This window comes from Bubalus kerabau, chromosome 3 (assembly GCF_029407905.1).
Source record: "Bubalus kerabau isolate K-KA32 ecotype Philippines breed swamp buffalo chromosome 3, PCC_UOA_SB_1v2, whole genome shotgun sequence".
In the NCBI taxonomy this organism is placed as follows: domain Eukaryota; kingdom Metazoa; phylum Chordata; class Mammalia; order Artiodactyla; family Bovidae; genus Bubalus; species Bubalus kerabau.
This window is the reverse complement of record NC_073626.1, coordinates 179,454,833-179,477,685: the sequence shown is the minus strand read 5'-3', so window position 1 is coordinate 179,477,685 and position 22,853 is coordinate 179,454,833. Positions and strand designations below refer to the sequence as shown.

The window sequence follows — 22,853 nt, the reverse complement described above, 5'->3', positions numbered from 1 at the left end:
GTCCAAGGGATTCTGAAGAGTCTTCTCCAGCACCACAACTCAAAACCATCAATTCTTCAGCTCAGCCTTCTTTATGGTCCAACTTTCACATCCATACCTGACTACTGGAAAAACCATAGCTTTGACTATACGGACCTTTGCTGGCAAGATATAAAAAACTATGGACTTCCCAGTTGGCGCTAGTGGTAAAGAACCCATTTGCCAATGCAGGAGACAGAAGAGACGCGGGGTTGCAAAGAGTCAGACACAACTGAAGTGACTTAGCTGGCAAACATATAAAACTATGGATTCTAAAAATATATATATATATATGGTTTTAAAAACCAGAATGAGAGCCCCCAAATGTCATCTGTCCTTTTCTAAAGAGAGAGAGAGAAAAAAAAGCTCTTATAAATGCTCCAACAACAACAAAAAAAATAGAGACGGATTTGCTTATAAAAGCTCTAAGGCTGCACGCAGGCTCATTCACCCATTAAGGGCCCCCTCCCACACAGACAAGCAGCTTCCTCTCTTGGTCATTCCCCAGAGATTGCAAAGCAGACTGGGGTGAAGTGGGGTGGAGAAAATGGAAAACAAACACTGCCAGTTTCCCCTCACTTCTGTCTATCTTGATCTCCCCCCAAAGCAAAATCTACCCTTGTCTTTCCATTTACCATAAGTTCACAAAATGCAGTCTTCTATGGAAACACTGAGGTCCTACATTACAAGTTACTTAAGGGAATGACTTTAAAAAATTGAGAATCTAGTTCTCCAAGAAATCCTGGTTTGGGATATAGATGAAGAAGCTATTTGGAGGGATTTAGATGGAGAATGAATTTGGTAATATGAGAATGCATTTTAAGGACATAGCAAGATGACAATACAATTAGCTTAGTGCTTGGGTTTTGCAGTCAAATCTCAGAAAAGCAAATTAACCTCTGTGGCATTAACTTTCTCACCTGAAATAGGGGAAATGATCATGCTTGTTCTGTTGTTACTTTACTGCAACATTTAAAGATCGATTGTCCGTTATCCATGTCTTCCTTGGTGGCTCAGATGGTACAGCATCTGCGTACAATGCGGGAGAGCCGGGTTGGGAAGATCCTCTGGAGAAGGAAATGGCAACCCACCCCAGTACTCTTGCCTGGAGAATCCCACGGATGGAGGGGCGTGGTAGTCTACAGTCCATGGGGTCTGTTATCTAGTCTGAAGGTAAGAATAGTTAGGACATCGTCCCTTGGCGTGAAACAGCTTATGAATAACTGAACTGCAATGGCGTGGGGGGGGGGGGGGGTCACACATAATACGTGCTTTAAAAATCTTTTCATTATTATTTTATTGTTAGGCTTCCCAGGTGGCGCACTGATCAAGTATCCGTCTGCCAATCCAGGAGACACAAGAGACTCTGGTTCGATCCCTAGGTGGGGAAAGATCCCCTGGAGAAGGAAATGACAACCCACCCCCATATTCCTGCCTGGAAACTTCCATAGACAGAGGAACCTGGCGGGCTACAGCCCATAGGGTTGCAAAGAGTCGAACACGACTGAGCGACTAAGCACGCAGACTAGAAGAGGGGTGGAGAGAGAAATGAAAGTGATTTGTAAACCGTAAAAGTGCTTCAAAAATCCTCCCAAAGCCCTAGGGGATGAAAACAGTTGAGGAATCTCAAGAGTTTGGTTATGGATCTGGGTTTCAAGGTTGTCGAATTCTCCATATTTGGGCCTGAGTTCTCAGAATAGAACAGGATAGGATGTTAGGGCTGAGATCATCTGGTACAATTTTATGCTAATCAAAAAATTCTTGCCTTCTGTCGCCGTGCCCTGACAATAAACAACACCACCACCCCAGACTCTCCCATCCGAGTCCCAACGGCATGACGTCATCGCTCCTCCCCGCAAACTCCAGGGCGTCGCGTCTCTAAGCTACCTTTCAGCCGCCAGGTCCGGCAGCGCCTGCGCAAATGCGGGGCGGGTCGAGCCGGGGCGGTAGCGAGTGCGCCGCGAGGGGGCGGGGCTAGTGCGCACGCAGCTTCATCCCGTCCCCGCCCTTTCTCTTCCCGGTTTCCCTGTCAGCCTGCGGGTCGGGTCTGGCGGCTGTTTCCGGTAGGAGCGCGGTGCAGGGCTAGTCGCTGTCTGCTCCTCGTCATGTCCTACGGTCCCTTAGACATGTACCGGAACCCGGGGGGCTCCGGGCCTCCGCTCCGGGACTTCAACAGCATCATCCAGACATGCAGCGGCAACATCCAGCGGATCAGCCAAGCCAGTGAGCCGGGGTACCGCGGCGGCTGGGGGGGCGGGGGCCGTCCTGACGAGGCTGCCGGGACGGCGGAGCCCGGCCGGGGCTACGGCCAAAGCCACACCTGAGGCCGTCTCGGGCGCTCCGCTCTGGATACGGTGGGCTGCCATCCGCGAATCTGCCAGGCCCAGGCACCCTGAGGGTCCGGCGCCTCAACTGAAGCTCGAGTTTCTTCTCAGGAGTTCTGCCCTTAAGGTGTTTTGGGGCTAAGACAGCAGTCCTGACAGCCCCAGGGTGGGAGGGTGTGTTTGTCTGCCCCAGAGCAGTGAGTGAGTCGACCTGATGCAGCGGTCAGCCGAGTTTTTCCTGTCATCTGCTTCCCTCCACCCACTTCTCTTTGACCAGTTTGGATCGGGAGTTGTTTACTGGTTTAGACTTTACATTCTGCTCAGCTTCTGGCTTCTTGAAAGTCAGCTGCTTTCAATTAAGCAGAGTGGAGAATGCATGTGTTTTGGTGACTTTAATACAGTTCTTCCTGTAACGTTTGAAAGTCAGTTACAATGACTTGTATTCAAGGGGTCAGATGACTTCTACTTTAATAAAGAGAATTCACCAAAGACACTTCAGTTTACAGTATTTTGTCTTTTGTAGCAGAAGATTTGCGTGTTTTTGGATTTCAAGCTGATGAGTCTTTTGTTTTCCTTCCCCATCTAGTTACTCTTTTGAACAAGCATGGTACACAGAGACGCTCAGGGACATGGCCACAATCACGTAGCAAGTAAGACATGGTAGAATCGGTGGTGGATTTCAGAATGTCATTGCTTGTCTTAAAACTGCCTCCCCACTGTTAGGGTCTAAATGAGACTGTAGATGAATGAGTTAAATCTTGTGCCTGAAGATCATCTCAGAGCCTTATAAACAGGAGGTCAGCAGCAGCAGCAACTATTTGGAAGGAATGGTATCATCATCCTTGTTGTTTATTATTGTGTTTTTGTGAGCTTGGCTGTGCCTTGTTAATAGGTAGAACTAGTTGGTCCTGAATCACAATTATGTTCTATATTTTAAAGAAAAATACCACTTAGCTTTTAAATTTAATATGTAATGTAGAATTTGAGAGAGGGACAGTTTCTGATGGAAATCATTTGAGTCTTGGCGCCTTGGGAGTGGAAAGAAGACTATGTGATCTGTGAAATCCAGAAATTTGAAACAAAAATTTATATGACCACTGGTGGGATTTTCCTGGTGGTCCAGGGAAGTTAAGACTCCATGCTTCTCTACTGCATGGGGCGCAGGTTCAAACCATGGTTGGGGAACTAAGATCCCATATGCTGCATGGTGCAGCCAAAAAATATTTTAAAAATATATGACCATTGGTTCAGAAGTATAGTACTTTGTGTTCCAGTTTCCTTTTGTGAGGGAGCTGTAACACAGGCTAGATCAGAAAATTCTGATTCAAAGCCAAAAATTTATTGTTGAGACCAATTCTAATTTTAATGTCTATGTGTGAAATGTTCATTTTGTATGCATTTGAGTATCATGCATGTACTGTGTATAAGAACTGGCAGGGAGCCTTTGGCGTACATAGCAGCTGAAAGGATTTGGTGCTATAGAAGAGATATAATAAAATTATAGGTAGTCAGGAGAGACATCTTTTTCACTTGGGAGGGACCAAGGAAGGCATTATGGCATTTGAGTTAGGTCTGGCTGGAAAAATGGTGGAAAGGATTTGAACTTTTTACAATAAATAAGAGAAGGGCATTTAAGGAGGGAATTAAATGAACAAGGCATGGTAGGGGGAAAGCATGTGCTGTGTATAAAAAAGTAGAGTGGTTTAATTTGGCTAGTGTGGTGAATTCTAGAATGGAGTGCAAAGTAGGCTTGAAAAGGTTAAGTTGGGACCCAGATATGAAGAGCTTTAAGTGCTAACCTAATGGGTTTGGATTTAATTCTGTAGAAATGTGTAAATCGAGTTGGAAGGGAGAGACTGGAATCAGAGATACCAGTTAGGAACTGAAAATGAAAAGAAAGAAAGGATAGGAGAGGTGTCTTTGGCGATAGAATTCATAAGATTTAGCTCTTGGTTAGGCATCAGGCTCAAGTAATAGTTGGATTCAGCCATTAATAACATTAATAGCTAACATTTTTGGTACATACTGTGTGCCAGGCGATGTAAGTGCTTTACAGGCATTATCTAACTTGATTTTGTAACAACCCTTTGAAGTGATTACCAGTATTATTTCTTTTTATGGGTTAGGAAACAGGATAAGAAACTTGAAACCAGATCTGTCTCTTAGGACCAACATTTAGCCTTTTTATAATTTTTAATTAATATTACAGTTTTGTAGCAGCTAACACTTCAGCAGGTTAGAAGTGACTTTTTTTTTTACTCTTCATAGGAAGCTATGGGGAATACCTGAGCTGTGGAACTTTCTCCTCTTGTGGTTGGTCTACCTCTCCTGCTAGATTGTTAGTTCCTTTGAAGAAATGAGACATGACTTATTCATCTTTATATTTCTAGTACTTACCTAAGATCTACCCATATGATAGATTCACTTATTCGCTGTTCAACAAATATTCTTTGAGCACTTGCTATGCATAGGGGATGGAGTGATGAGCAAGATAGACAAAACCCTGCCCTGATAGTGTGTGTGTGTGTGTGTGTGTATATATATATATATATATATATGTATGAATGTGTGTATATACATACATATGCATACATACACATATATAACTAATGTTGAGAAATAGTAAGTGCTATGAAGGAAAAATAAAGCAGGATAAGGAGACACAAAGTAACCAGAGAAAGAAGTGCTATTTATTCTTACATCAGATGGTCAAGGAGGGCCTCTCTGAGTAGACCCCTGAATGAAGTGAGGGAGCCATGTGGGTAGCTGAGGGAAGGCATTCTAGGCAGAGGAAATTGCAAGACAAAGACCTCAGTGCCTTCAAGAATGGCAGGGAGACTAATGTGTCTGGACTGCAGTTAGAGAAGGAAGCATAGTAGGAAAAGAGGCCGTGGAGATAGCCAGGGATCATATTATTTAGGGTCTTGATGCTCAGTAAATTGTATTTAGTAGATTTGAATGAATGAGATTTTTTCCACCATCTTGAAACTCTCCCTGCCTCATTTACCTTGTGCTATGTGATTCCTACCACATCTTATGACCCTAGGCAGTGTGAGTTGGAATTTTCCCTTTGGGATTGTTTAGTGAGGCTCTGGGAGTTGGAAATGGGTAGGGTGACATTGTCTCTACCCATTTACCAGGCTGGTACCCATTCCCCAAACTTGGCCAGTGTACATAAGTATACAGTCTGGATGTGACACCGCCCCCCTCCGCCCCCTGCTTCAGACATATGCCCACGTCCATATAGTCCTGCAAGGACCTGTATTTATTGAAAATATGAGAGAATAGCTTATTCTTTTTTCTCAACTTTTCAGCTGCATTTGTGGGTTTGGAATTGCTGAGCCTTTCAGGCTGAAATACGGCAGGCCACTGTGTGGGTTGTTATAGGTACAGCTAAGGTTGACTGCCTGGCACAAACGGTTGTTATCAGTATGTGTGGGCAACAGAAGAAAAATGTTTGACTCCGCCTGTTGTGAAACGAAGGGTCTGGGCAGATAGAGGGCAATAACCTAACAGGCTCCAAGTTATCTCTGAAGAGATTAAAGAACAGCATGTCTGTTCTTTAATGTTGCTAATTTATTGATATGATTTTGTTTATAAAATCATAAATACTAAAAACTTAAAAGCAGCTAAACTTTTAAAATTGACTGTTGTGTGAAGTCCTGTTGGCTGTTCTTTTAAAATTGTTTCCCTTTGCTGTTTATTTTGTTACCCACTTTGTGAAGTCTTCATGATCTCAACATCTGTATCCAGCAGCATAGTCTCAGTGTTTCTGTTCCCTTTCTAGTTCACCCCAATAATGCAATCAGCAGTATGTCTAAAATCCCTCTTACCTCCTCAAGAGCCTACAGTGGCTGGCTGTTGTTGCTGCATCAGGTCTTAGCATTCCGCTTTGCTTCCATTGTCTTTGTCATCTTAATCCAAATTAGCCATATTTTCTCCTATTCATCACCCTTTGCTCCGGGCAGGCTATTTTTCTTAACATCCCTAAGCATTGATTTCTGCAGCAAGTTTTTGCTCATTCTATTCCTCCTTTCTTCAATCGTTCCCTACCTCGCAAACCACCTAAATTATACAAATCCTTTGAGTTGTGCTTAAATCCTGCCCCTTGTAACTGAGCTTTCCCTTGCTTTTCAAAGAATGAAGTCAACAGGAGCCCGGGAGTTAGGCTCAGCAGATCTGTGACAGAGTTCTTGCTCCTCTATGTTGTACCGTTAGCCTGGAGCAGTTCCCCTTTCTGTCTGTTACCCCATCTGTAAAATGAATGCTATTGGTAAAATGCGTTCTTTGAAAGTGCCTAGTATAGTGCCCGGCTGGAATAGCATTGGTTGAGTCCCCTGCTCCACCATAGTTTAGTAGTTAAGTGAGCGGGCTCAGGAGTCAGACGGTCTGGGTTTGAGTCCTAGATCTGCTTCTGACTAGCTGTGTAAGCATATTGCTGTACTTCTCCGTTTCAGTTTCCTCATCTGTAAGATGGAGTTAATAACAGTCTTTACTTCATAGGATCATGAGAATTAAATGAGGAAATTTATGTAAAGTGCTTGAAGCAGGCTTGCAGCATTGTTTAAGAAATGTTAACTGTCATTTTGTTTTTCTTTCTGAATTCGCAAGCTTAGCACTTACTTTATTCTGTATTCTGTAATTAATTCATGCTTTTTGACCTTGTTATTCCAACTGAGAGATCACTGTTAGTGTTATGGGGATAGCAACCGTGCATTGTACAGCTCTCTTTTAACTACAGGGCCTGGCACTGCAGTGGATATGTGTTAATAGTTGGCATTCAGTATGTACTTAATTGATTTTTATCATCACTAAGTACATTTTTCTTGGTCTCGAGTTTGATAATAATAGCTATCCTTGATTGAGTTCTTTTAAGTGCCAGACACTGTTCTGAATTTAGCTTCATATTGTCTTAATGTCAGCCTCACAGCAGCCACAGGAGGATTCCCTTATTATTCCCATTTTTTAGGTGAGGAAACTGAGGCGCGAAGGAGTGGAGCCTTTTACTAGGAATTGTGGAACTGGGAATAACACACAGGCAGTCTCAGTTCAGAGTCTGTGTTCTTAACCCGCTGTGTGTTCTGTCATGGGTGTGGTAAATAGAAGATTATACCTTCGATATTCAGTGTTCGAGTTCAGTTTAGTTTAGAGCTTTCCTATCATAGTGGCTAAAAAGTCAGGTCATTGGCAAAACTAATACAGTGTTTCAGGTTTAAAAATAAAATAAAATTTAAAAAAATCCAAAAAAAAAAAAAAGTCAGGTCATTTTCATGATAGCTTTGCAAAAACTATGCAAACCTAATTTTCAGAGTAAGACGCTGAGATGCCTTCATTGTCATGACTTATGTTGTAACGTAAGCTATCATGTTCTCATTTTATGTAAATACGATTCTTTCCTTGAATATATGTTTGCTTGTTTACCTTTATGGTAGTTGCTTTCAATGTGTCTAGACTTTGATATGGACTAAGGTTCATTTGGAGATTCAGATTTGGGTAAAAGCTGATATCAGCTAAAAGTCCACGAAGAATGTTCAGTTTAGAGCAGTTCCTAGTGTGCATGTTAGCTGTAATGTACAATAAATTAGTTTGCTTTATAGTCTTATAAAAGTTTTAGCCAGGACATGCTTTTAAACATGAGAGGTCAGTGATAGGAGAAATTGAGGCCTAGTTTTAAAAATAACAAGATTGCTTACACAGAACTGAAGAACTTTTCTTTACATTTGGCCTAGTCATCTGGTTTCCAGATTATGTAGCATTTCATAGAGGATAGATACCCAGTGATTTTCATCCAAAATGTAACAAATCAGTCTAAAAGTAAAACTTTCATTTACTAGAATGCTTAGAAAAGGAGTTTTCTCATTAACTAAGCTGACCAGAAAACTCTTCTAGATTTAACCCATTTTGATAAAAATTATTCCAAAAAGTATCACTTTTACTTTTTAACATCTTAAGTGCATTCAAGGGAAAAATAAGTGTGTATGTAACTGTTTCTTTTTGTGCTTTAGGTTTAAGGGATACAGTTCTTTTCTTTTTTTAAAAAGAGTTATTTGTTTATTTTTGTAGCTGGGCTAGGTCTTTGTTGCTGCCCTGAGCTTTCTCTAGTTGTAGGGAGTGGGGGCTATTCTCTAGTTGTGGTGTGTGGGCTTCTCCTTGCGGTGGCTTCTCTTGTTGTAGAGCTCAGGTTCTAGGCTCTCAGGCTCAATAGTTGTGGCACACAGGCTGAGTTGTTCCCCACCATGTGGCATCTTCCTGGACTAGGGATCAAACCCATGTCCCCTGCAATGGCAGGTGATTTCTTAACCACTCGACCACCAGGGAAGTCTCAAGTGATACAGTTCTTGGTTATGAAACAGATGGGTCATTGAGTCACTATTTTCAAATAAACTCTGATGTTGGTGGTTATGGAGGGCATTATACAAAGAATTCTACTTCCAGTAAACAAAGACGTTACTGTCCTTATCATTTGAGTTTTGGGGCATCTTGCTGGAAACTTTTAGGAAAATATCAATATTCAGGAATTTGAATAGAATTAATGAAAGCTTGGATTCATTCTGGTGCTTAGCTAACAAGTGATGCTATAAAGTCCTCCTCCCTCCACCCAATCCCCCCATCCCAATTTACGTATCTCAGCAAACAAAAGAAGTCAGAAAAGACTAGGTAAAAAAAGTTCTCAGCTGAGTTTAAACCAAGAACAGCTGATTTTAAATTGACTTTTCCCCCATAATCTATAAAATCCCTTTTGCTGTCTAGGGCACTTAATACATTTTGATTGATGATTAACAACTTGAAATTTTGAAATCTCTAGAGTTTCTAAAGAGAATGCTGTATGTAAAGACAGTCAATAAGATGAGATCTGTTTCCTTGAACCGCCATACTAGTAACATTTACCTCTATGTGTCACCCTGTAACCAATTATTTTCTGGAGGAGTGGTATGCGTGCGTGTGTGGTTATGCAAATACAAAAATGAGTAGAATGTGGTCCCTCCTCTCCAGAGGTGTATAGTCAGTCCAGTCCCATTTGTACAGAGAGGCAGAGTCTCTCTCAGCCAAACTCAGTCTTGCAAAAAAACTGCTTGGTTACACAGCATCATTCTGGAACTAGAGCTGCTTCATTATTGTTGACTTTTATCATTGAGCAGTGGTGGGAGTACTTAAGGGTCATTTAGTCCTTATGAAGTCATAATAATTGAATGAGGAAAAAAGCCCCACCCACACAAATAGTAAGTACTGTGACAGACAATAAGTACTCAATATGTGTTAGTTAAACCTGAATATCATATACAATTGGTGAAAGAGACCCAGCAGCATGAAATGATTTATTTGGTGCCATACATGTAGTTATGGTCCTGTTTGGCTTAGAATTTAGGTCTCATTATTCCTAGCTCATGTTCGTTCATATCTGCTGCCTTGAAAGTGGCATGACATAAAACTGAGGAAGTAAAGTCGCTCAGTCGTGTCCGACTTTTGCAACCCCATGGACTGTAGCCTACCAGGTTCCTCCCATGGGATTTTCCAGTCAAGAGTACTGGAGTGAGTTGCCATTTCCTTCTTCAGAGGATCTTCCCCATCCAGGGATCGAACCCGGGTCTCCTGCATTGTAGGCAGATGCTTTACCGTCTGAGCCACCAGGGAAGTCTCAAAACTGAGGCTAACTGAATTAATCAGCAATTGCTTCCTGCTCCCTGGGTGCTGGCACTATGCTGGACTCTGGTAAATATGCAGGAACCTTCCCAAAGGTGGCAGGGCCATAGGGAAGGGAGCGGGTTAGAGCAAGGGCATCAGCCTATCTGGAGGAGAGAGCTGTTAAGTTAGGGAGCTGTCAGATAAGCAGGGTGGGGCAAAGTGCAACACTGGCAAATGGAAGCCTGCCCTAAGTCACTACATTCTGTGTATTTCCTCTAAAGGAGGAAATGTAGTCTGCCTGTGAGAGAGTCTCAGTTCAGTTCAGTTCAGTTGCTCAGTCGTGTCTGACTCTTTGCGACCCCATGAATCTCAGCATGCCAGGCCTCCCTGTCCATTACAAACTCCCGGAGTTCACTCAGACTCAAGTCCATCAAGTCAGTGATGTCATCCAGCCATTTCGTCCTCTGGCGTCCCCTTTTCCTCCTGCCCTCAATCCCTCCCAGCATCAGAGTCTTTTCCAATGAGTCAGCTCTTCACATGAGGTGGCCAAAGTACTGGAGTTTCAGCTTCAGCATCATTCCCTCCAAAGAAATCCCAGGGCTGATCTCCTTCAGAATGGATTGGTTGCATCTCCTTGCAGTCCAAGGGACTCTCAAGAGTCTTCTCCAACACCACAGTTCAAAAGCATCGATTCTTTGGCGCTCAGCCTTCTTCACAGTCCAACTCTCACATCCATACATGACCACAGGAAAAACCATAGCCTTGACTAGACGGGCCTTTGTTGGCAAAGTAATGTCTCTGCTTTTGAATATGCTATTTAGGTTGGTCATAACTTTCCTTCCAAGGAGTAAGCGTCTTTTAATTTCATGGCTGCAGTCACCATCTGCAGTGATTTTGGAGCCCCAAAAAATAAAGTCTGACACTGTTTCCACTGTTTCCCCATCTATTTCCCATGAAGAGATGGGACCGGATGCCATGATCTTACTAGTTTTCTGAATGTTGAGCTTTAAGCCAACTTTTTCACTCTCCACTTTCACGTTCATCAAGAGGCTTTTTAGTTCTTCTTCACTTTCTGCCATAAGGGTGGTGTCATCTGCATGTCTGAAGTTATTGATATTTCTCCCGGCAATCTTGATTCCAGCTTGTGTTTCTTCCAGTCCAGCGTTTCTCATGATGTACTCTGCATAGAAGTTAAATAAGCAGGGTGACAATATACAGCCTTGACGTACTCCTTTTCCTATTTGGAACCAGTCTGTTGTTCCATGTCCAGTTCTAACTGTTGCTTCCTGACTTGCATACAGATTTCTCAAGAGGCAGGTCAGGTGGTCTGGTATTCCCATCTCTTTGAGAATTGTCCACAGTTTATTGTGATCCACACAGTCAAAGGCTTTGGCATAGTCAATAAAGCAGAAATAGATGTTTTTCTGGAACTCTCTTGCTTTTTCCATGATCCAGCAGATGTTGGCAATTTGATCTCTGGTTCCTCTTCCTTTTCTAAAACCAGCTTGAACATCAGGAAGTTCACGGTTCACGTATGGTTGAAGCCTGGTTTGGAGAATTTTGAGCATTACTTAACTAGCGTGTGAGATGAGTGCAATTGTGCGATAGTTTGAGTATTCTTTGGCATTGCCTTTCTTTGGGATTGGAATGAAAACTGAGAGAGTCTAATGTGACATAAAAAAATATAGTTATTGGAATTAGCCCTGGATTTGAATTCTGGTTTTTATGGACTTCCCTGGTGGCTCAGGCGGTAAAGCGTCTGTCTACAATGCGGGAGACCTGGGTTCGATCCCTGGCTTGGGAAGATTCCCCTGGAGAAGGAAATGGCAATCCACTCCAGTACTATTGCCTGGAAAATCCCATGGACAGAGGAGCCTGTTAGGCTACAGTCCATGGGGTCACAAAGACACGACTGAGCGACTTCGCTTTCACTTTTATGACACTGCTTAAAACCATTGGTGGCTTCCCATTTCATTCAAATTGGAAGCCCTTGCTCTGATTTACAGGGTCCTATGTATTCTGGCTGCCCCCCTCTCTCATCTCTCTCTAGTCACATTGGCCCCCTGTTTCTCCATCACAGCCAGTGCTCTTGCCTTGGGGACTTTGTGCTTCATGCTCTCTGCTCGAAAGCTTCTCCCCCAGATATTTTCATGGTTTGATCTTTCACTTCCTTTAGGTCTCTACTCTGTGTCACCTTATCAGAGAGGTCATCTTTGACTACCTCCTGTAAACTACTACCCTCTCCCTACCCTGTTATTCTGGCCCTTACCTGATTTTATTTTTCTTTATAGCACTTACCACTACCTGATACATGCTTATTATCTCTTCTCCTAAAAAGGAAAGCTTCTTTAGAACAATATCTTCTAGAGCACATAACTGTAGAATAGGTATTCTAAATGAAGGAATGAGTTTTGCAACAGCGTGAGCCTCAGTGTACCCACCTGCAATAATGCTTATCTAATTAGATTAAGGGGCTTCCCTGGTGGGACAGAAGGTAAAGAATCTGCCTGCAATGTGGGAGACCAGGATTCAATCCCTGGGTTGGGAAGATCCCCTGGAGAGGGGAATGGTAACCCACTCCAGTATTCTTGCCTGGAGAATCCCATGGACAGAGGAACCTAGCAGGCTATGGTCCATGGGGTCGCAAAGAGTTGGACACGACTGAGCAACTAGCACAACCACAGTAAGATAATGCTTTCCAGGAGTGAAGGAAAAGCACTCTTCTGATGTTTCCTCCACTCTCAATACTTCTGACACCAGGTGTGTGGGTTTACCACACACCAGTGGTCAGTTTCTCTGGACTTAAGTTGGGTGTCCTACAATTTAATTCAATTCTTTTTTTTTTTCATGGCATTTTATTTATTTCTGATACTACCTGGAGTTAGCATCGGATTCCACAAATTAAGGGCTTAGTCCTACAAGGCTCCCCCGACCCCACCCTCTTCAGATGCCAATTGTAAGTGTAGGTTCTTATCTGTCTTTCTGACCAGTGAGCTGTATTGGAGGTGTTCCCATGAGCCCCTCTTCAGGTTCAGCTCGTTTGCTGGTCCAGCTCACATAACTCAGGAAAACATTCACTTACTGGTTTATTATAGTGAAAGAAAGTGAAGTCGTTCAGTCGTGTCTGACTCTTTGCAACCCCGTGGACTGTAGCCTGCCAGGCTCCTCTGTTCATGGGATTCTCCAGGCAAGAATACTGGAGTGGGTTGCCATTGCCTTCTCCAGGGGATCTTCCCGACCCAGGGATTGAACCTGGGTCTCCCGCATTGCAGGCAGACGCTTTACCCCCTGACCCACCAGGGACTGGTTTATTATAAAAGGATATAATTCAGGAGCAGCCAGATAGAAGAGATTCCTAGAACAAGGTATGTAGGAAGAGCTCAAAATTTCTATACTCTCTATGGGCACTTACACCCTCCCTGCATCTGTGTGTGGTCACCAGTCTATGCTTGTGTGTGTGTGGTCACTCAGTCGTGTCTGATTCTTTGTGACCCCATGGACTGTGCCAGGCTCCTCTGTCCATGGGATTTCTCAGGCAAGAATACTGGAGTGGGTTGACATGCCCTCCTCCAGGGGATCTTCCTGACCTAGGGATCGGACCCGTGTCTCCTGAGTCTCCTGCATTGGCAGGTGAGTTCTTTACCGCTGAACCACCTGGGGAGTCCACCAATCTGGAAGCTCATCAAATCTAGTTCAAGAATTTATAGAGTTTAATCTGTACTTCCTCTCTACCCCCAGTTTCCCTTCTCAGAGGTTGGTGGGTGGAACTGAAATTTCCAACCTGCTAATTACTTGGTCTTTACGGTGACAAACCCTACCCACCCTAAGGCTATCAGGGCTTAGGTCACCTCAATAGGTAAACTCTGTATGCTCCAAAGGAGCCCTTTATGAATAACAAAAGACACTCCTATCACTCAGGAAATTCCAAGGCTTTTAGGAACTCTGCCAGGAACTGAGGACAAAGACCAAATATACTTTTTATTATATCACATCAACGGAGAAGACCCTGGCACCCCACTCCAGTACTCTTGCCTGGAAACTCCCATGGATGGAGGAGCCTGGAAGGCTGCAGTCCATGGGGTCACTAAGAGTCGAACACGACTGAGCGACTTCACTTTGACTTTTCACTTTCATGCATTGGAGAAGGAAATGGCAACCCACTCCAGTGTTCTTGCCTGGAGAATCCCAGGGACGGGGGAGCCTGGTGGGCTGCCGTCTATGGGGTCGCACAGAGTTGGACATGACTGAAGTGACTTAGCAGCAGCATACCACATCAAGTACATAGCCCAGTGTCTGGCACATGGTGAACGCTCTGTAGATGCTAATGTCTGTCCTCTTTCTTAAATTATTTGTTTGGCCAGTCAGTTGATAGCTTTGATTCTGATTCCCATTAGACTTAAGTAAGAAGGACATTATACATCTTAGTGATGAAAAATGGTTATTTATATCTTACATAATGCTTTTTTAGCAGAATGCAATCTTTTATAGTGCTTTACATTTTCCTATGGAACCATTAAGCTAAAAAACCCTCATTTAATAGAATAGTTATATTTTAGGAAAGTTTGTCAAAAGGCAACTTTTTAATCATGTGAAATCTATATTTCTGTTATAAAATTGGAGTTATATTTTGCTTAAAAGATGGTCTTAAAATAAGATAAAATCATGATTTGAAGTGTTACACACATATATATTCTTGACTGTGGAAAGTTTTGCTTTGTAACACCCGTTATGGCACCGTGATCTGAGCTAAGGATGTTGACCTAAAACAGAGACTGCCAGATATTTCTCCAGCAAAGACAGGTTTATTCAGAGTTACCAGAGAGTTGCAGTTTGGGGTCTGCAATCAGGGCAGGCCAAGTGCAAGCCCCCTCCTAGCAAGGGAAGGTAAAAGAAAGTTGGGAAGAATACAGCAAACCCAGAGTCCATGGCTTCTCATTGGCTTAGAGGTATCTTCCTGCTGGGCTCTGCTGTCTGGTAGATGTGAGAGCTCCCCCTTGGTATCTCCCAACTCCATTTAATTGAGGTTTCCATTTGTTAATTTTTTGCAGGAGAAATAACTCCTAGACGCTGTTAAGGGCTAGGTTGTTCAGTTTCCCTTAGGTGTAGAGTCACTCAGCAATCACCTAGACGATTTTGGCTAATTATTATTTCTTAACAGACTTAGAAGCTATTAACATATCTGTGTTTCTGTAAGGTAACTGGTCCTTACTAAGCTTGCCTTTTTACTGCTCTTGGTGACCAAATTAAGGTCAGTATTATGACTGTGACCCCCAAATTTTTTATTTAAGAAGCACCCTATCATAAGGAACAATTAATTTTTAGAATTTAAAATTCTAATAAGTGAAGTTTCATTTTTATTGGACATTGAAGCCTTGTATATAATCTGTTCCTATAATAGATACAAATTGTTACAGTAAGCATTGGTTTCCTCATCTTCTTCCCCTAAGCCAGTCATTTAGCAGTCTGGTGTTTCACAAGTGGAACTGGATTAAACCTGAGAGGGTAGGAGAGCCCTCATAAAGGAACTGTCTTTTGGCCAGAGGAGCCCTGTACCTATTGTGATATATTATCTCTTGAAGTCCTGGTGAAACTTGGAGATAATTATGTTTCACTGGACACAAAGTACTTTGTCATTGTGTTCTGTATTCCAGTTTCTTGCAATAGAAGACAGTTGTGAAGTTGCTCAGTCATGTGCGACTCTTTGCGATCCCATGGACTATAGCCTACCAGGCTCTTCCGTCCGTGGAATTTTCCAAGCAAGAGTACTGAAGTGGGTTGCCATTTCCTTCTCCAGGGGATCTTCCTGACCTGGGGATCAAACCCAGGCCTTCCGGATTGTGGGCAGACGCTTTACCCTCTGAGCCACCAGGGAAGCCCTATAGAAGACAGTGAATGCTTTTAAAATGCAAGCATGCAAACAAAAAACAAACATACAATAAAATTTCAAGCTCTATAAATGAATGAAGCTCCCCCATCTTCTCTGCCAACAGAAAAAGAAAATAGAAAGTAGGACATAGGAAATCAGGGGCTCTATTCCTGTTGTAGAAGTCAGTGAGCGACAAGGGCGTTCAGATTCCCAGCCAGACTATTTCTGACTATCAGTTCTTCCGGAACTCTGCTTTCCTAGTCCAGGGCTAGGGCCTTAAACATCTAGGATTCAAATATGACCATTCCTGATCTTAGCACAATATCTTGGTAGAGTAATCTGAACAAAGTGATGTACTATTTGTCTACAGACAGCATAGTTAAAAGAACATAGGCATTGGAGTATGATGTCCCTGGGGTTGAATTTTTTGCCCTACTTCTTTTTGTGTGTGTGCTTACATAAGATATTTAACTTCTCTAAATCTATTTCCTCATCTGCAAAATGAACATACATCTACTTCAGACTGTTGCTATGAAAATGAATAAGATTATGTATACAAAGCTCCTAATATAGTACTTGGCACATAGAAGGGTGCTCAATTAGTGGTAACTTATTATCAATAATAAATGTACATTGTTTTTCCAAAAATGTTTGCTGTAGAAAATTATTTTGTATTCATGAATTTAAATTTTTATTGTTGTGAATTGATACTTGGTATCAAGGCCATTCCAAAAGAGACAAACATTTTAACCAATGCCACTGGAAATCTGGTAGAATGCGGAAGTTCTTTGGGAGTGACGAAAACCACCACCTTCTGCTTAGTGGCATAGTTACTCTCTAGGAGAAAGGTAGATCTCACAGGTAGATTTAGAAGAGAATAGTTTAGAAGATCAAGACCAGGGTCTTGATCATAGCATGCTTTCTATTAGTTGTACATTCTTATTCAGGATATGGGGAGAGACCAGTGATCTGAGAATTAGTGTGCTTGTTTTTTTAAAAAAATTTTATTGGAGTATAATTGATTTACAATGTTGTGTTAGTTTTAGGTGTACAGCACAGTGAGTCAGATTTTCCCTTATAGACCATTGCAGGGTATTGAGTAGAGTTCCCTGTGCTATACAATAGGTCCTTATTAGGTATCTACTTTATATATAGTAGTATGTATATATCAATCTCAAGTCTCCCAATTTATCCCTTCCCCTCTCCCCAGGGTGCTTGTGATGAATGTATTTTTCTTTTTAATAAATTTTTATTTCCTCCTCTCCCCAGCCGCTCAGATAAAGAACTTGATGAGCCAACTAGGAACTAAGCAGGATTCAAGCAAGCTACAGGAAAATCTGTGAGTAGCTTCCTAATAAGTTTGGGATTTGTGAGGGCCTTTTGGGGACACACTTAATGCTCTTGCTGCTTGGCGGCTTAGGTTTCAGGCCTGTGAAGTCAGCACAAGAGGCAGTGGGACATGAGGTCATAGCTGGATCTAGAAGAGGAGCAACAAAATACATTAATGGGTTGTGATCTCCCTTGCCTCTCAGAGTCCTTGGACTCTGCTTTTCTTCCTCCCTTGGACAGCTTAGCAGAACAATTTAGGGAAGTAGAGGGGGAATCCCTACGACTCTTAAATTGCATTCTCCCTACAGGAGCTTCCTTGTTGGCACAGGCCTCCTGATGATCTACAGTGCTTGTCTAATCTGTTGGATTTCCAACTGTATATAATATTAAAGAAGTGTATTCGGAATGGCCCGAGGAGAGAAGAGTGGAATAAATTCTTTTGATTATGTCCTTCTTGACTCTATCTCTGCTGTTAGAAGTTCTAGTTTTCATCTTTAACACTATTTTTGTTTCCTGTCCTAGACATTGGGAACTGAGAGAATGACTTACTGTTTGTACTTTGAGCTTTTTTGAGGGAGACATGAGGTAGCTGTGGGTATGTTAGTACTGTCCATGATGCTCAAGCTTCGGATTGACTCTTTTTGGGGGCTTTTGTTTTTTATTTTGTTATTGTTATTTTTTTTGCTGTACCATATGGCTGGTTGGATCTTAGTTCACCAAGCAGGGATTGAACCAGTGCCCTCTTCGGTGGAAGAGGGGACCACTGAACCACCAGGAAATTCCCATTTTTGTTTTTTGTTTTTTTGATTCCCTCTTGGTTTTGACTCTCATGGTTTTTTAGATTTTTTTGGTTTTGCTTTTTTTTTTCCCTTCTATCTTGGAGACCCCTTTGCAGTGAAAAAATATTAGTAATCAGTAGTGTGGTTTCTCTGTCCTCCCTTAAAACCGTTGCAGAAATGGCCAGATAGTAGAAGAAACCATGACTGAAAGGAATCTTTTTTGTATTTCCAGTACCTTTCAATCCCACACATTTTTCCCTCTTTAATTTCCTTTCCCCTCTGCTCCTTACTTTTTTTTTTTTTTTTTTTAAAACACAGTATAGGGCTTCTTTGTTTTGGAGAAAAGAGCCAGAAAGTCAAGCATAAAGCATAGGTAGGGAGCCAAGGGTAAAGCTGAAAAAGCACCAGCTTTAAGCACAAACGTGGGAGTTGATCTTTGGAGGTTGTTTCCTAGGGTAGAAGCTCTGCTTCTAATGCACATTTCATCCAACCCCCAGGGCGTGGATTCTGTCACTAGTCAGTGGCCTGTGACAGACAGTAACCATGCGGAACTCTTGGGCAAATCAGCCTGAGATTTTCAGAGAGAGTTCAACGTGTTAAAACTATTAGATTGAGGTGTGGGGGCAGCTGCTTTTGTATTTCTATCAGAACTGCTGAGAATGCTTTTCTTTTCTCCCCAAAGAATTAAAATACCTAATCAGCAGTTTTCATTGAGGTAGGTTCTTTCTACTTGGTAACATGAAGACAACTTGAAGTGAGTTTGACTAGGTGGTACTTTTGGAATTCTGTTGTGAACCTGAGCATCTGGGAACCCATTCCTTCAGGTGCCCTTTCATTCCCTGCATCATGAGACACTCTGAGAACAGACTGATGCTAACAGCTCTCAAGAAGTGAGAATATCCTAAAACACATCTTTTCTCTCTTAGGCAACAGTTACAACACTCTACAAATCAGCTTGCCAAGGAAACAAATGAATTACTGAAGGAACTGGGGTCCTTGCCCCTTCCTTTATCTACTTCAGAACAGGTTGGTATTTTCTGGGGTTTTGATTTATTTATTTTGAATAAGAAAAATATTGGTTTTTTTGGAGAGGCGGTATGTGAAACAAACTTGGCCTTCAAACTGAACCTCAGTTTCCTTATCCATAAAATAGATAAGTGTCTACTGTGACAATAGAAAGAATGCAGGTACCAGATCTTGGAAGGTATTAGTAGGTACTCAATATGGGTAGCTGCTGTGATAATTAGCAATAATATATTAGTAAAATGAGTTTAGCTGAAGAAGAATCTCAGTGTTTGCATCTTGTTGGGATTTGATTAGCAGCTTTATGCTTTCTGGCTTGATTCTAGTTTGCTTGTATCCAGTGTCTATAAATTTCAAGCAAACGTCTTTTTTAACTTTGCAGTCACTTTCATGTCACATTTTTCTAGGTTTCCAGTTAAGGAAATGCTCTGAGAAATAGATTTCTCTGCTCAAGTCGTTTTCTTCAGTGGCCATTTAAATCCTTTAGAGACACAGTTTCTATTGGAATTCATTGTTCCCTTGATATGCCATGCCTTTCCTTCACTTGTTCTTGAAGTCAAATGTGTCCCCTCCATTGTAGTTTGACTTTTTAACCTACTGTTCGTGGTCTGCCTCACATCCTGTCTCTTCCAGAACAAAAATCTTCTCTATCTTAGACTATTGTGATTTTATTTTGCTTTAGTTTCTATACTATTCATGGGAGCACTTAACTTACATTGTTTTTTATTAGTGAATTCTTTAAATGATGATATTTCGTCTCTGATGGCTGTAAAGATGAAGCCTACCACTTCCCCTTCCTGGGTTGTCTGTGAATTGTAACTGTTGGAACATAATGTAATTTTGATTGATCGCCATTTAAAAGAAATGAAAGAATAGAAATATCAGAGTGTGTAACCATGTAATTAAGGGAAATACTGTTACATGAAACTTTTGTTTCACACATATGTGTATATATGATGCTAGGTCAAGATGTCACATTTTTATTCTGGATCGCCATTAAAAAAGTTTGAAAATCATCAGTTTAACTCATTCCTGGCAAGGCGTTTAATGAAGTATGTGTTCAGTCTTTGGATTCTTGGCATCCCCTTGCACAAAAGAAAAGAACCGAAACTAGGTGCTTTGTCATCACGCTGCAAAGTAGTAACCTTAGCATAGCCACCCTTTGACTTTGCCTGTGTGCTGTTTGTGTTGGTTGTTTCTCATACTGGACCAGTTCCCCTTGCCATTCATTCTTTCAAATTGTTCCCAAATCACCCCTTTCCTCTCCCAGCTGTACACATAGGGAATACACACTTGTAGATAGTTTTAGCAGTAAAAAAAAAAAGGGAATCTAAGAGTCTGATGTCAACAGAATGTGCTGCAGTCCACGGGGTCTCAAAGAGTCAGACACAACTGAGCAACTGAACAACAGCAAAGTGTTAAATAGTAGCCTAAGCAACATAGAAAGTTCAATCTGCTTTAAAAAAAAAATCTAATGTATTCCAAAATCAAATAGAAATTATTTTTGGATTATGCATCTTCTTGTTTCCTTCCATTATCTTGGATCATTCAGTTCAGTTCAGTTGCTCAGTCGTGTCCAGCTCTTTGTGACCCCATGGACTGCAGCTTGCCAGGCCTCCCTGTCCATCATCAACTCCCAGAGTTTACTGAAACTCATGTCCATTGAGTCAGTAATGCCATCCAACCATCTCATCCTCTGTGGTCCCCTTCTCCCGCCTTTAGTCTCTCCCAGCCTCAGGGTCTTTCCCAGTGAGTCAGCTGTTCGCATCAGGTGGCCAAAGTATTGGAGTTGCAGCTTCAGCATCAGTCCTTCCAATGAATATTCAGGACTGATTTCCTTTAGGATGGACTGGTTGGATCTCCTTGCAGTCCAAGGGACTCTAAAGAGTCTTCTCCAACACCATAGAGCAAAAGAATCAATTCTTCGGCGCTCAGCTTTCTTTATAGTCCACCTCTCACATCCATACATGACCACTGGAAAAACCATAGATGGACCTTTGTTGGCAAAGTTTGGATCATCAAGAACATAAATCCACAGAGGTATTATTTCTGGTGAAATATAAATCCTGGATTCCCTTCCTCCTATTGTGCTGAATATTCTTTTCCTTTTCAATTGTTTCTTTATCTAATTAATCTTAGCCCTGTCACTCATCTTTTTGCTACTGGACTATCAAAACATACATTGTACTTTCACATTTCTTTCATACTTATGCACTATTATCAGTGATCTTCTAATTGCCAAATCCTGTGGGGGTTTTTCTGCGTTTTTATTCATTTCTCTTTGTTTTATTTGATCCTCCTATTCATCCTGTCTTTACTGAAACTTCCTTTTTCTTCCCATGATTTCCATAGTAAAGACGACAAAGTAGTTTTCATGTCTCCCGATTCTGGTGACCCCTTTCTGGCCTTTTGTCTCTCTTACCCCAGGTTGAGTCTCAGCTTCTCTGACTCTGTGTCTTCCTAGAAGTGGCTGTGCCCCAAGGCACAACCAGTGATCCTCTAATTTTGTTATTTTATGCTTTCTCCCCCAGGAGTCTTTTCTACTTTTTTGAGCTTCCTGTGACTTTTATGACTGTGGTCCCCAAATCTTTTTCAATCCCTCACCCCTGCACCTCTGAGTACTTGGCCCATATTGCTAATTCCTGCTCTGACATCTCCTCTTTGATATGCTAATAAATCCCTTCTGTTTCACCCAAACCCTCACTAAGCTGACTGACAGTACTTACTGTCATAAAAAAAGTTTGTGCCTTTTGACCTAATATTTCCACTCATGCAAATGTTCCAAGTTCTAAGGGAAAAAAAAACAGCTATGCACTCTGGAGCCAGGTTTCCTGGATTTAAATTCTACCCCTGCCATTTACTATATGATCCTAGGCAAATTGCTTAACCTCTGTGTGCCTCATTTTCCAGATCTGTCAAATAGGTACTTTAATAGTATAAGTTGATATATGGATTAAATGAGTTATTATATAAAGTAGTTATAACAATATGATATGTGATAAGCACTGTATAAATATTAGCTGTTACAATAGGGCTTACTTTAGCTTTATTTGTAATAGTTAAAGATAGAACAATCTAGAAGGAATGCTTACATACAATTTACTAGATCAACTTAATGGAGTATTATGTAGCAAAGCTTTCCTCAGCAATCAATGCAAAGAAATCGAGGAAAACAACAGAATGGGAAAGACTAGAGATCTCTTCAAGAAAATTAGAGATACCAAGGGAACATTTCATGCAAAGATGGGCTCAATAAAGGACAGAAATGGTATGGACCCAACAGAAGCAGAAGATATTAAGAAAAGGTGGCAAGAATACACAGAAGAACTGTACAAAAAAGATCTTCATGACCCAGATAATCACAATGGTGTGATCACTCAGCTAGAGCCAGACATCCTGGAATGTGAAGTCAAGTGGGCCTTAGAAAGCATCACTACGAACAAAGCTAGTGAAGGTGATGGAATTCCAGTTGAGCTATTTCAAATCCTTGTGAAAGTGCTGCCCTCAATATGCCAGCAAATTTGGAAAACTCAGCAGTGGCCACAGGACTGGAAAAGGTCAGTTTTCATTCCAATTCCAAAGAAAGGCAATGCCAAAGAATGCTCAAGCTACCGCACAGTTGCACTCATCTCACATGCTAGTGAAGTCATGCTCAAAATTCTCCAAGCCAGGCTTCAGCAATATGTGAACCGTGAACTTCCTGATGTTCAAGCTGGTTTTAGAAAAGGCAGAGGAACCAGAGATCAAATTGCCAACATCCGCTGGATCATGGAAAAAGCAAGAGAGTTCCAGAAAAACATCTATTTCTGCTTTATTGACTATGCCAAAGCCTTTGACTGTGTGGATCACAATAAACTGTGGAAAACTCTGAAAGAGATGGGAATACCAGAC

The 22,853-nt window shown here is 41.8% G+C and overlaps 1 protein-coding gene across 2 annotated transcripts in view; it reads left to right on the top strand.

The window, feature by feature from the left end:
- Positions 1-1,968: 1,968 nt before the first annotated feature.
- STX12 (syntaxin 12) overlaps positions 1,969-22,853 on the top strand; it is a 36,043-nt gene continuing 15,158 nt past the window's right edge. Inside the window, exons 1-4 of one of the 2 annotated variants that reach the window (XM_055573984.1) lie at positions 2,131-2,241; positions 2,929-2,992; positions 17,101-17,170; positions 18,866-18,965. In XM_055573984.1, the coding sequence (XP_055429959.1) occupies positions 2,947-2,992; positions 17,101-17,170; positions 18,866-18,965 (216 nt within the window). In that variant the 5' untranslated portion in view covers positions 2,131-2,241; positions 2,929-2,946. Of the gene's footprint in view, positions 2,242-2,928; positions 2,993-17,100; positions 17,171-18,865; positions 18,966-22,853 lie in introns of both variants that reach the window. The other variant, XM_055573983.1, reaches the window with a different exon arrangement.